Here is a 14,988-nt window from a genome sequence, read left to right as displayed (position 1 = left end):
TACTATTTTTTTTGGAAGCATTTATGATTCAGTATTAATAAATGCATCGAAATAAGACTTGCACGACTTCTGGATATTCATTTTTGTGTTCTCCCATAGTAAGAATTAAATATTTGTTTATTCATTTTTGCGTTACAGCTGGTGGTGCTGGGGTCATTGCTTTTAATGTTTGTGTTTAAGGATGTGATCGGGATTAAGAAACAGTTTTAGTTCAGCCACTTTGAGTTTGACTCTTAAAGTAGTTCAAAGTCAGCCTTTCTTGGGGCTGATCACACTCTTCAGCGTAACAGCTGGGGAAGGAATAGAGAAAAACAAGTTTGGGATATGGACAAAGAAACTGGAAGCCGTGTGGTCTAGCAGCCTGCGTGGTGTTGTCCCGGGACTGCATGTGCTGGCATCCTGCACACCTGGGAGTGCTTCTCGTTTCTGCCAGGGTTTTGTTTTAACACCTTGAGCAGATTTCTTCCAGTTCTCTGTTCCTTGGCCTTACCTACTTGCTGGTCAGTCTCCAGAGCTCAGCGAGACAAGTTCCAGAGTGTCAGTGTGATGATGGATGCCACCTCAAACCCTTGTGGCATGGCAGGCTTCCTTCTTCTTCGTGGTCTCGTCCCTTTGCAGCTGAAGGGCCATGCTGTGCAGGTTAGTTCTCGCCCAGCCCCAGAGCTCCTCCACTGGTCCCAGGTTTTAAATGCTGTGTTCCCCAAGCCTTGGAGTTGTTTTAGAAGCCTTTATTTTTATAAGTGGATATGCATGGGTGGGCTCCACTGCCCCCACGTAGCCAGTTCCAACGCTTGGGCTCAAGCACCCTGTGTTGTGAAGGATGCGCTTATCCTCCTTGTTGTTTTGGGGTAAAAGCTTTCTTGAGCTTTAGTGAGAGGAGAAATAGAAGCATAGTGGGTGGGGAAGTAGAAGCACGCAGCGTGGGAAGGAAGGCAGAAGGCGAACTTTGGAGTTGTAACAGGCCAAGTGAGGAGAGTGGCGTTCCCCAAAGCCTGGCGGTGCGGTTGTGCCTGGTGAGGGAAAGTACCAGAGAGATGACAAAGGAGGAGAAAGTAAACACATCTGAGGCCGGGGGACTGCCTTTTGCTGTAAGTCAGTCAACTAAAAGCTCAACTGCTGCGGGATTCCCCCCCTTCCTCTGCTCCTGGCCTGTTAGAGACTTGCAGGTAGGAAATTCAGCGAGAGAATTTGTCGGCAACTTCTTCACGGATGGCAATCAAGAAGCAGCAGCTCCTTGCAACCACCTTGGCTTTGGTGTGGCTGTGAAGAACTGTGTGGTGACCACTTACTAGGTCTTTGAGCAGTGTTTTCAGCAACTCAGCCCTCTTGAAACAGGATTAGTTCTGGTCCATCAATGCCGGAACAGCCAAATTAGCTTTTAAGGAGGAGAGACTTACTGCTGCTTGTTCCTTCAGAGTTCTCCAGCCCGGCTGCTGCACCCAACCTGCATCATGCTCCACCATCTGGCAACTGCTTGATGAATTACTTGGTTACCCAGAGTCTCTGTTACCCAACTGTGTTTGTGCTCCCTTTGGTATCTGAAGGACTGCAGTTGTGTTGTGCAAAGATGGGTCCTTTCTCAGGGGCGAGTCATGCTGGAGGAGTCAGTGCTTGAGATGTGCATCATGCATGGGCCATGGAAGGGACTGTGCCAAGATGAGTGAGTACGAAAGCTCTTTCTCACCATTCTGGGAAGCTTTCTTTCAAGTCCCCAGCTTAAACTTTGCTATTTCTAGGAAGGGATTGGTGCTGGGGTGAGACAGAAATAAGCTTGCACTTCACTTCCTTGTCGAATCATCTGAATCAACGTCAGGAGTCCTGAAAACAAGGTGGTACAATGAGTGTTGGAGCATTAGTGTTAGCTCAGAGAATGTACAACTTAAAGGTCAGCATCTTCAAGATAAGAGTATGTCAGGAGATAATAGCAGTGTAGATTTTTTTTTGCACATTTGCATTTTAAAATGGAAATAAATATTGTTTTTGAGGAAAGAGAATGGGGTAGAGGCGGCCATCTTCAGGTGCAAAAAAAAGAGAGAATTTGAAACTCAGAGTGATGTTACTCTGGCTTGTTTCAAGTTTCTGAAGTCCCTGACTTCAGGTTTCATGCAGGCTCTGCAGGAGCTAGCGAAGGAGAGTAGGTGGCTTCTGCCTGACTTTCAGATATTTCCCCCCTCCTCCCCCAAAAAAAGCCAAAATAACCAAAGTCTACTATTTCCAGAGTGATGACTGTTTGGCTACAGAAACTTGGAATGAAAAAACTTGGGATCTGCCACTGCCTTGAGCATGCTTTTTTCTTTTTTTTTCTCCCCCCAGAGAGGCAGCAGCCAGCGCTTGCTTGCTAAAAGAAAGTGCATCAGGCCTGGGCACAACAGCTCCACTTGAGAAGTGTGCTAAGGGTGATTCAGCTGCTAAGTGTGTCATTCTTTGAAACAATTCTGAGTGGGAAACTGAGGATGGAAAGGGGAATCGGTCCTTGCCTGAGGTCAGTCAAGGTTGCGTGATGCAAGAGAGAATATTTGGCAGGAATTCTTTGTTACCCTGTTTCTGAGTTGCTCGTGGGAACTCTTCCAAAACAAATCTAGTCTAATGGTCTAAACGCCTTATTTTGTAGTTTACTTTGTGTTGCTGCCTTTGAATTAGACTTAATGGATTTCCTACTTCTGTCACGAGAGGTTCGTTTACGATAACCAAAGAGTTCTCCTAAAATTTTGGGCAGCAATATGCTGCTGTCCCTGCTCTGTATGGCTCTACATCAGAGGAAGCTGTTGGATGTTTCTTACCTATTTTACCTGAAAATGCTGATAGGAATGCTGGCTTGGACTTCTTTGGAGAAGAAAGTTAGACTTTGCTCTAGACTGGACAGTCAAAAGGAAGGAAGAGGTTGACTAGAGGAGCTCACCAAATGCAGCGGCTGTCTCAGGTGAGAGCAGCTGGTTGGGCCCAGGGCAGGAAAGTTTCCTTCTGTCGGGCACGTTGGTCCTTACCAGCGCTGTCTTCAAAAGCTGTAGAAGGAAAGGTCGTCTTTGCTTTCTGTAGGTGTTTAGATGAAGACCCCATCTCTTGGAATTAACTCTTCTTCTAAGTGCTGTAGGGAGAAATACTCTGTTTACTGAGGACGTAAATATGAAAATGAAATAAATGAAAATCATGAATGAAATGAAAACTGCTCAAGCAGTCTGTCTTGCTGAGGAGTCAGATTGAGATGATGGATATCATCGTGATGCAGAGAAAGGAATTGGTTGCAGAGAATGTGAGAAATGGAGGTAGAAGCTTTTAATTATGCTCAATGCCCAGGCATAATTTAGGTCTATATGATTCTCTCAATTTTCAGTTAATTTGATGTCAACGTATGGCTTGTACAGCAACAAGAATTGATTTTTCTTTTTCTTGTTCCACCAAAGCTCCTGTCATAATGATTACTTGTTCACTGTCTTTTCTTTCATTCAGACATCACTTTGGGGAAAATACATTCTCCTTGAGAATCAGTACAGTTTCTCTTCCTTTCTAAATCTTTTTCATCCATTCACTGCTCTATCAGCCTTGCTTTAGCATTTTGTGTATTTTCTTCCAGCAGTAACTCCCATTTTCATCTTTCACTTTTCAACTCTTCCCTCACCTTCAGTTGCATCAGATGAAATAGTTTGTCATCTGAAATGTCATCATCAAGCTTTACGTGCTTTGTACCACAATGAAATGATTGGTGCTGGGCATGGCGAGGTGATGATGCTTGGAAGCATTTTCAGGCTGAAGGCTTTTTAGCATGTTCTAAAAGTGAAGTCTGAATTAGCTCATCTTGAAAATACAAATCAGAGAAATCTCCTATTTAGAAAAAACTCAAAGCTCGTGTACATGTGAACTTTCTTGCATGGGGTTTTACATTTTGCAGTGTTTAGGCATGCTGTGCAGGCTAGAAACACATCATGTTGTCTGGAGCTAGCTCATAGGTTCCCCTGCTGTACATTCATTCTGGTCTGTTTAAATTTCACTGAATTTTGAGCCTGCCTTGGTGTGCCACCTTGGCTTTTTTTTAGGGGCAGAACACTCACTACATGCTGAGGTGTCCCTTCTTTCCCAACCACTTCTAATAGGCTCCTCAGTCTCTTTTTTTTTTTTTAAATCAAACTTTATTGATATCAAAAAGTAAATCTTGTTTTTGTATCGTCTCACCTTAAGGGCTCAAATGTACGACAAATGCAAATGTCAGTCCAAGCCTCTGGACTGGAGGCTTTTCAGTAAAGCAGGAACAGTGCAAAGAGCTGGAGCAGCATGAGCTCCTGTAGGAATTTCAGCAGGTATTTGACCATGCAGCTCATGTTAGAGGGAAGGACAAGAAAATGCTTTCCTGTACGGGATGCAGGTGACTTCTAGAAGATTACCTCACTGTAGATGATATATGGTGTTGGCAAATATTGCATGCTTTTCTGTCTTTTTTTTTTTTTTTTAACTTTTAATTTGTCCTATGATGTTCTTAGTCTATTTTAATATGAAGCGTAACTTACTATTGAGGCAGTACCTGCCATTTGGAAGAGTTTGTGAGAAGGTATCAACACGAAGGTCACAATCCTGAATAGTGCTTCCTGCAAAGTGCTGAATGAAATCACATTGGTCTTACAACACTGGAGGAGCCACCTTTGTCTGCTGCTGCCCAGGAGGCCTCTTTCAGGTACCACTGGTGTTGACAGGAAGGTGTGAGCAGGTACCAGCAAAACCACAGACCTATTTCCATAGTCTGTACATGTACATGTTGAATTAGTCGCTGCAGGGCCATTTTTGGTGTTCCTGTAGCGTTATTAAAACATCACAATTTCATTTCCCTTTTCTTGTGTGTCCCCGTAAGACCTGTGGTGTTTTGTCTTGTGAACATCCTGAAGGCTGCACCCACCATGGCTGAGCAGCTTCTGGTTGTGGTGCTGACCTTCCCAGAACGAACTCATCAGTGGTCAGCGTGGCCTCCACAGTTCCTTGTCTCTCCTGCTCTCCCTACCTCTTTCTTAGAGCCAACAGTGGATTATTAGGTTTTCTTCTTGCTGGGAGTACTTTGGTTATAACTTAACGTTAATGTTCCCTGTGACAATTGCCCTGCTGCTCAATTACTTTTTTTGGGTCTTTTTTTTAAGGGTGCCCTTCTATACAGAAGTATGCTCTGGGCATACCTTATTGAATAACTTCCATCCCTTTCAACTATTCCTTGCTCTAAGCTTTTCCTTCTCAGTTCAACATCTTAGTGCCATCTGCCATTAGGCAGTGATCCTACTGTTGTGGGACTGTTGCACCAAAAGACCTTTGTTTGGCCCTCAAGAAGGGAAGTCTTGCTTTCTTCCATGCTAAGCTAGGTAATTTTTATCTGACTCAAACAAATGTAGTAGAAAGCGCAAAGAACGGAGGCAGCTCATACGGAAATTTTTAACTGCAGCTCTGGTGTTGGTGTCCTGGTATAGCACTTTTGCAGCCCCAGAGAGCATTGCTTTCTGGTTGAGCTATGAAGCTCAGAAGTACTAATTCCTGCATCTGGCTGTTAGAGGGACCCTGCTTTCACAGAACTGCGACACAAGCAAGGTTCCCTTTATCATTTGTCACCTTACAAATGATGATCTTTATGTAACCACACGTATCTTGCTTATATCCCTACAGCACAGTCTTGGTTTAACTGTAGGAGTAGCTTCCATGTACAGAGTGCTCATCTTTGGTCATTTGGTCATCCTTGTTGCTTTTTATTGAACCTTTTCCAGTTCTACTCTAGGGAAGGGAATTAAATGCAGAATGGATTTATACAATAGCTTAGTGATGGGCTCTGTTTTGGCATCTCCTCATTTCTATATAATACTGAATACCCTATATACTTCTGCATGTATAGTGGTGGTTTTTTTTTTTTTTTTTTTTCCTGTTTGGGGTCCATCACTGTGTATGGGACATTGGGGTTGGCTTTCCCATATGAGTTTAATTTAACTTGACATTTTATTGTCCAGTCATTCAGTCCCTAGTTTCATAGTTTCCCTCACTGATACCACCTTGAATAACTTTGGATTACCAGCGTACAGTCTCACCTCACTGTCTGTGCCCTCTCCCAGATCACAGAGGAGTACCGAAAGGCACGTGTCCCTGCACTGACTCCTCGAGGTCCTGCCCCATGACCTCCTCCCTCCTATTGCAAGAATGCAAAGTTTACTGCTGCCATTTCCTATTTTTAGTGAAATGTTTATTCATGTAAGCACTTTCTTGGGCTACGACTGCTAACACGTTGCTGCTTACCTCACCTATAATTTCAACAGCATGTGTAGATACTGGAATATGCCCTTGGAGAATGGACTTCCAGATTCCTTCATATTTAGCTGATGCACTGCGGACTGCAGTAAAAACACATCGTAAATAGTAACGTGATTTAAAAAACAAAAACAAACACCAAACCAACAACCTTTTAACTCTACTATCTGGAGTCTACTATATTACAGCTATTGGTCCCCAGCTTAGCCGTAGCTTGTATAGATGGAATGTAATTTGGTGTAAGTCAACGTGGGGGTTCTGCTGGCGGGCTGAACGAGTGACACACCAGTGGTAGCTCACCTCCAGGTGGACTTTCCTGTGCAGACTTCATTAACGCTTGTATTTTATATGTATTTGAGTATACCTTATTTTCCTGTGTATATTTTAACACGTATTTTATTTATGTTTGAGTATACCTTATTTCTACACGTAAATCTTTTTATATTTCAGAGGAGTTTTGTACCGATGAAAAACGGGCAGAAACATTGCTATGCGTCCGCAGTGCTATCCGAGTGCCAACTTCATTTCAGTGGAACACCTGAATTTCCTGCAAGTTCTTATTACCTGGCAGAGTAATTTAATAGGTTTTTATGAGTGAAGTTTAGTTAAAGTTTAGAATAAATGTTTAGAAAAAAAAATCTGCTCACCGAATGGGCTTTTCTCTTCCTGTTGTAACTCAGGTGTAATGTCTTTGCTGAGACCTCTTTTGCTGGACGTGGTCCCAACTATTCAACAGACTGCTGCTTTGGCTCTCGGGAGACTTGCCAATTATAACGATGACCTGGCAGAGGCAGTCGTGAAGGGAGACATTCTTCCACAGCTCGTGTGTTCATTGTCTGAGCAGAATGTAAGGCATCATTGTTTTCTTAAGTAATCATTTTTTTTAACTGTTGCACAGGGAAAGAGAAATCTTTCTGTATCAGCTATCTGCTGTTATTCCTAATATAGCAATAAATGAATGGAAGTCAGAGACAGCATGCATGTTTGAACTCCTGAGAGATCCATGTATATTGTATACATAAATTTGACTTTAAATAAGTTTGACTTTAAAATATCATCTTACCTCCTAGTGCTTTATAAGATATACACTCATGGCATTGGTATGGCTTTAAAATGTTGAGTGATGTTTTATTAAAGGTCCCTCTTCAAAATGGAGACAATTTGAAAGCTATAATGATAATTGACTAGGATTTGTCAATAATACTAAACACTTGTAAAATACATACTAAATATTTCATTACAGAAGTTCATTTTTTATCTCCAAACACAGCCATTTGGAAATCTGTAGTGTGAGAAATATCAAACCACTGATACAGGAGAACACACTAAAGGTTTTGGTCTTTATGGTTATTAAAAACAACAAAAAAGTGTAGCAACAATTACAGATCTCACGGTCTCTCTTCCTCTGTTCTTGCCATTTTTCTTCAATTCTTGCATATATTCCATTTTTTATTCCTAACCTAAATCAGTAATAGTAATAAAAAAGTAGTTTTGTATGCAGTTTCTAATGACTGGAAAAAGGAAGAGACAGCTGAGAGTGAAGTGTATTGATACCACAGCCACACTTAAGTTGCAATATTGTATTAGATTTAGGAGAATTAGGATTTCAATGGAAGTATAGTTGGGAAAACTATATATATATATATATACACACACATATATATATATAAATTATTTATATATATATATATTTTTTCAGTCTTTTGAGGAAACTGTAAATGTAAATACTCATATTTTTTTTTTTTTTTTTTTTTTTTGCATATCTCATCACTGCCTATAAAATTAATAAAAAAAAAAATTAAAAAGAGAAACCTTGATGTCAAGATACTGGTAATGTATGGAAAGAAAGCTAAGGTTTTAGGTAGACAAATTTATAACCACTTTGGTTAATTTATTTGTATTTTTTTTTAAGGGAAGGAGGGGAACAGAACTCTTTATCCTCTTTTTTTTTTTTATTTTTTTTTATTTTTTTTAAATTTGGAAACCACCCCCCTGTTACAATTCAAAGCACTCACTAAATTAGCTTGAGTACCCTGATTTATCTCTTCCATGTTACTGCCAGTGCTGTCCCTACATCTGTGAGATGGCTGTAATTCAGAATCACTTGGGGCAGCAGCAAGATTAGTGTGAGGTCATGGAAAGCCTACTATGCCTTGGTGACTGAGGGCAAGTGAAGGAAACTCATTATCCAGTTCATGCAGAGTTTAGCAATGCATGCAGTTTGTACTTCCCAAAGGCAAAAAAAGAAAAAAAAAAAAAAGGAAAGGAAAAAGATACATTTCCATTCCACTCACTCTTTGTGTATCAACATCTATATTTAAGGAGCAGATTCTTTGAGCACACAATAAATACTAATTCTACTGATTTATGGAGAACAGTTACAAGGTTACATCCCAGCTCAATGTTTTGTCAATTAAACTGAGCAGAATAGTTTTACAGTGTGTTCTAACTGGGCTTGTGAATACAGTCTGTTTGTAAATAAATGTGTTTTGAATAACAATAGAAACAAATAAGTGTTTTCCTTTGCCAGAAGCATAATTACTTAACAGAAATAACATACCCATATTTGCACAGACATAGACTGGCGTAAATTATTATAGTTCCGTTGAGTTCAGCAAAACTTACGGTAACAAACGAGCTAGGGAATTGTCCACTTGAGTCTGTACTGTTTCCCTAAACCTCTGTTCCCCTAAGTGATTTTTAAAGTCTTGCTCCTAAATTACGTTCATTGGTATCTACTTGTAGGTCTTAACTTTGAAGTCTGGATTTTTGGCATTAAAGTATTTTATTGGTACCGATAAACTGAGCAGGACAAGGGCATGCACTTAAACACTGGAAGATGACGGCACTCTCTAAATGCTAACATGATGAGTTTTGGCCAACGCTAACCATCAAACTGCTCAGCAGGGTGTGGATATGGTTGAGTGAGTAGTGCAGGACAGAGACAGCTCTCAGTTGTATGGATGGGGCCATTGTGCTTTCAGGGAAGAGAACCTGAGGTGCATGTAACTGGTGTGTGATATTGCTTTCCTTCAGGGCCAAGGAATGGGCCAGGGTCCATTTTCCTTACATGCAGAGCTGTTGCAGATGGTCCTCTACTGCCATACCTTAGTGCTTCAGGGTGAGATTTTTCAAAGGTGCTTGGACACCTTGCAAGATGCAAAAAAAAAAAACCGTTCACTTGGCTCTTTGTTTCTATGAATTTCATTCAGAAGCGATGTGGTGTTTGCACTGTTTTATGTTCCAGTTACCTGCCCAGGCTCCTTGTACAGAGCAGGGGAGTCGAGCAGCTTGGAATGAGATTAAAACCAAGCTGATGGATGGAGAAGGAGCCCTCTGGTGCTAGTCATAGTGCCGATATACCAACTGTCAAGCCACAGAGCACACTGGGCATGCAGATGTGGCAGTAGGTTATTTGTGTCCCAGTGAATCTTGTGCTCGTTGCTGCGCAATGACTTCAAGAGGGAGGTGAACTTTTTCCTGGTGCAGATCATAGAATCATAGGAAAAGACCTCCAAGATCATATGGCCCACCTATCACCCTCCCACTCCTATCACCACTAAACCATGTCCCTAAGCACCACATCCAACCTTTCCTTGCATACACCCCCGGGGCCGGTGACTCCACCCCTTCCCTGGGCAACCTGTTCCAATGCCTGACTGCTCTTTCTGAGAAGAAATGTCTCCTGATTTCCAACCTGAACCTCTCCTGGCACAGCGTGAGGCCATTCCCTCTAGTCCTACCATTGGTTATCTGCAAGAAGAGGCTGACCCCCAGCTCCCCACAGCTTCCTTTCAGGTAGCTGTAGAGAGCAATGAGGTCTCCCCTGAGCCTCCTCTTCTCCAGACCAAACACCCCCAGTTCCCTCAGCCACTCCTCACAGGGCTTGTGCTCTAGGCCCTTCACCAGCTTTGTAGCCCTTCTCTGGACATGCTCCAGGGCCTCGATGTCCTTCTTGTAGTGAGGGGCCCAAAGCTGAACACAGCACTCGAGGTGCGGCCTCACCAGAGCAGAGTACAGAGGAACAATCACGTCCCTGGTCCTGCATTTCATGATTGCATTCAAAATGACCTGTTCTATCATGTTTCCTGGCACCAAGGTCAGGCTGACAGGCCTGTAGTTCCCTGGGTCCTCCTTATGATGCTTCTTATAGATGAGTGTCATACTAGCAAGTCTCCAGTCATGAGGGACCTCTCCGGATGACCATGACCACTGATAGATGAAGGAAAGTGGCCCAGCAATCACATCCGCCAATTCCCTCAACACCCTCAGGTGGATCAGATCTTGTCCCATGGACTTATGACAGTCCAGGTGGAGCAGCAAGTCTCTGTTTCCACCTGAACTGTGTGTGGGGTTTTCTTCTGCTCCCCATCCCAGACTTCCAGGTCTGGAGGATAAGTGGTCTGACTGGTGAGGACAGATGTAAAGAAGGCATTAGGAACCTCAGCCTTTTCCTTACCCTCAGTGGTCAGTTGTTTCAGGCAGGAGTGATTTAACTGGCCTCTGAATTTTGAAACTGAAAGGAGGGGAAGAAATGTAACCTTCAACTTCCACATCCCAATGATAGCTAATCAAACTGTGGAAGGAGACTGTGAAATGTGACTTACGAGGGCATATGCAATTCATATGGAACCCCATGATGTGTGCAGCATCACACACTATAAAGATGCTCAAAACATGTACCTGCTCCAGCACTGAGGCAGATGGGTAGAAGATCTGAGACAATAGCTTGGATTTTGCTTGAACTCATTACAGAGTCACCAAGCTGCTTAGTCTTGTTGAAAGTGCCTCAGTTCCAGACACGTGCAGTAGAGCTGCAGCTTGCTGGTCAAAACTGAGAATCATCCAGGGCTAGGTGTTTGCTTGGCTGACTTTTCAGGATCCTAGGCAGTACTTAGGCATTTTGGGGTTTGGATCCTGAAACTTTATGCTGGATCTTATTCTCTGTGTCTGTTTCCCATTTGTGAATGTAAACAATGTTTTTTTTCATAGAGACGTTATGAGGGTACAATATACATTACAAATTGTGAAGCCTTGAGAATGTTGCAGATGGGTAGAATTATTTTAGAAGCTTGCCCTACATAACCTATATAAGCTGGCTAAATATGTTAAGAGCTATTGTTTTTGCAGCTCTTATCACTCACTGCTCACTTAAATAAACAGACTTATCTAGGCTATTATCTTTTCTCCATATCCTCTTAGCCCTCTCATTTTTTCTGTTTGTTTATACACTTACTGCAAATTTTAGATCATAAGCTGACTCAAAGAAGGACTGTATGTTCATTGTTTGCGTGATGTCTGGTGGTCCTGATTTGGATCTGTATGAGATATTGCTGCTATTAAAAAGTCTAATTTATGCACATAGGTGCTCTGTTATGCTATAAACTACTTAATTTTATTAAAAGCATTTTTTTTTCTTTTTCTTATTTGTATAGCGTTTTTACAAGAAAGCAGCTGCGTTTGTGCTAAGAGCAGTTGGTAAACATTCTCCACAGCTAGCTCAGGCAGTAGTTCAGTGTGGAGCACTGGAATCACTTGCGATTTGCCTGGAAGATTTTGACCCTGGAGTCAAAGAAGCTGCAGCTTGGGCACTCGGGTATATTGCCCGACACAATTCAGGTAACAGGTTACACGTGTGTTGTCTTTAATCTCACATGAGAGTTATAATACTTTGTATTATTGTGATGTTCATAAATTACAGCAAGATGCTTCTTCTTTACTGTTATAAAATTTTAAATTTGGAATAAAGACCTGCTCTAACATTACAAATCTGTCAAAGCTACCTTATGTGGGAAGCTGGCATATCTGACATCCACAGTGCCCCGATCCGTGGGAGGTGCTCTAAGAAGAGATGGATTGGATTTGTGACCAGGAAATAGCATTCTGCTTTATTCTCCTTTGTGAAGAAATTTCAGAACTTATACATATTATATAACTGTTACTATGGAACAAAGTTTATTTTGCTCACCATTAGTTCTTATTTTATATACATAGTAAAAAGCAGAAGCCTAGGCAGAACCAAGTTTCATCCATTGGACAGCACTGCCTGCAGGATAAACGTGCTAAATTCATCGCAGTGACTACATATATTATCATTAGCCAGTAGACCACACTCTTCTTTGAGAGTCAGGAATAGATCCTAGGAATCTGATATTGAGCAGTTCGCTGCTGTCTTGCAAGCGGTTATATAACTCACTGGCAGTGTCATGTTCCTATTTAAACGCTGATCCACGTGGTCAATAATTCTTTTACCAGCTATTTATATAGTTCGAGTAAAAGTTTTGAACTATGAATCAAAGAACTGAGAGAAGAAACTGCTGCATGGAAAGGATGGAAGAAACGGCTTGCGTTCATATTGCTGAAAGTTAAAATAATTCTAGGATCACAACATTAATTTGTGTTGTTTTGGTTCTAAAATGCACATACACTGAATTTGGAAGTTATTCTTTTCTTTCTTTCTTTCTTTCTTTTTTTTTTTTTTTTTCTTTTTAAATCAGTGTGGAGTGCTGGACTGCAGAAGGTATGGGGGATTTCCTCTTCCCATTTAGAGAGATGGTTAACTTTCTGGGACAGACTCCAAAGTTATCAGCATCTTGTGAATGGGCTGCTTTTCACCAGGGAACACATTCGTTTTTGGTGCACCTCTGTGCTAAGGAGCTTTTATCTTTTGGTTATTGGGTCTGAATCCCTGAAAATAAGTGTTGCTTTCATCTGAAACATATTTTCTTAAGTGTCGTTTGAAAGTGTTCCTTTGTATAAATGTATGTAGTCGGAGTGTGTGTCTATGTTACTCTTAACGTAAACATTTCTGTAGTTTTGTTATGTCAGTAAATCAATATTGACTCACCTCAATTGCCCTTTTTGCTATTCATTGCATGAATGCTGGCTGATCTTCAGGGTGATCCAGTTCACTCTGAGATGGCATTGTCTGCAAAGATGGAGATGGTGTGGAGGTGTTGAATAGAGCAAACTTCTTATACAATTCTTTATTCCATAGTTATGAATTATTTATTCACTGACAATGAATTAATGTATATCCCATGTCAATTTATGCCACCAATAAGAACAGCATTTTCAGAAATTAGGTTGAAATTGCAAGTGCTACCAAGCTCAAGCATAAGGACAAGGACAGATTGTTTGATGTAATCAGTTTTAAAAATAAAAAAAAAAAAAAAAGAAAAAAAAAGTTCTTGTTCCCCAATCGCAGCCAACTGGGGGATTTACCTTCCTCTATAACACAGTTGCAAGAAGTCTTTAAAATAATGATTACTGAAAGTAGAGGAGTTATTGACTTGTCAGTGCTAGGTGAAAGGTTGAACTAGATGATCTTAGAGGTCTTTTTCAACCTAAATGATTCTAAGATCATTCTGTGCATGATATGGCTCTTCTGCTATGAGCATGCCTTTGCAAAAGAATATTGTTGGCGATGGGATACATATATGGGATAGGTGGACCTGGTCTTATCAACATCTGGTGTTTACTGTTAAGAAACTCTGGATTAGACTCAGATGCTTATGTTGATAAAGTTTGGCAGTTATGATTTTCTGTCATTAACTGTGAACACATATTACAGCTTAAACTCTAAAAATAGAGCAGACTGATAAATGGTTTTCCCCACCCACAGGTAGTTTTTCAGTTTCAGAAATTGTTTCTATTCCCGTGGGGATAACATTAAGACAAGATTTGTTTTTTGTTTAACCTCCTGAAAAGACCGTGAAGGAGGGAGGCCTATTTGCCCCTCAGAAAGAATAGTTCCACGATTAGGGCATATGTCTGGGATGTGGAAGATGGATTAAAGTCCTGATCTGTCTCAGGCAGGATGTGAACCTCTGTCTCCCTGAGTGCAAGCAAATGCTCCCAGCATTAGGTGGTAACTGTTCTGCTGTGGGAGGGATTCTCATTTTTTTTTATCAGAAATCCTGTCCGTGACCTGGTAAAGCTGCTCTCTAGGAACTGCAGTGCATGCTCCTGTGAAAAGATTTTGAGAAATCAGGACTCTTCGTCTGTGATGATTTTTTTCCTGGTTGGCAAGTTCCTTTCTATCTTACCATTTATCACTATCTATCATTTAAAACACAGTTCTTCTGTAAACAGATGTCTCCAGAAGGCATGTTAGATTTTAGGTCAAGACAGATATCTCATGAGATTCCAAGACACCAGAAATCCTGCTGGATCAGTTTCCAAAACTTAGCAACAGCTCTTGCAGTTCTGCTCTTTCTTGAAGATCCCCTTGAGCTGAATTTCAGATGCTGATTTTACTCCAAGGTATATGGATCAGCGTACTATATTTTTGCTGTGCTCTAATCTTGCCAGTTGACATTTCTACCGTATACTTGTGTTTGGAAAGAAGAGAAGTGTTCCAAATACCATCAAAATACTATCAAGTCCATGAAAAGCATGCTGTAAATTTTTACTTATACCATATGCAGTTCAATTGAAAATGCAAGATTCTCCTGTTTGAGAGAAATGCGTGTCACTTAGCTTTCTACTTGCTTTGCCAACATAAAAGCGTAAGACATAGAATTTATTAATGTTCTCTTACCTGCATCATCATTTGCTAAACAAAACCAAACAACGCTACTTATGCTCAAGCATATTGCTGAGAGAGGGGTTAAATGCATTTTTGAAGTGCTGTGCTGCCCATAGGATCGTAGGGTAGTTCAGCTTGGAAGGGACCTTTGGTAACGCTCTAGTCAAGCTTGCTGCTTAAAGCAGGGTCGGCTACTA

General features: G+C 41.2%; 1 protein-coding gene across 2 annotated transcripts in view; it reads left to right on the top strand.

Moving 5' to 3' along the window:
* SPAG6 (sperm associated antigen 6) overlaps positions 1-14,988 on the top strand; it is a 35,406-nt gene that overhangs the window by 3,562 nt on the left and 16,856 nt on the right. The window contains exons 3-5 of one of the 2 annotated variants that reach the window (XM_084511185.1): positions 6,712-6,845; positions 6,942-7,108; positions 11,697-11,880. In XM_084511185.1, coding sequence (XP_084367311.1) covers positions 6,752-6,845; positions 6,942-7,108; positions 11,697-11,880 — 445 coding nt within the window. In that variant the 5' untranslated portion in view covers positions 6,712-6,751. The remainder of the gene's footprint in view (positions 1-6,711; positions 6,846-6,941; positions 7,109-11,696; positions 11,881-14,988) is intronic. The other variant, XM_084511184.1, reaches the window with a different exon arrangement.

Source organism: Aythya ferina, assembly GCF_964211825.1.
Source record: "Aythya ferina genome assembly, chromosome: 2".
Taxonomy (NCBI): Eukaryota; Metazoa; Chordata; class Aves; order Anseriformes; family Anatidae; genus Aythya; species Aythya ferina.
Note: the sequence above shows the minus strand (reverse complement) of the source record. Positions and strands in the feature narration are given on the sequence as shown.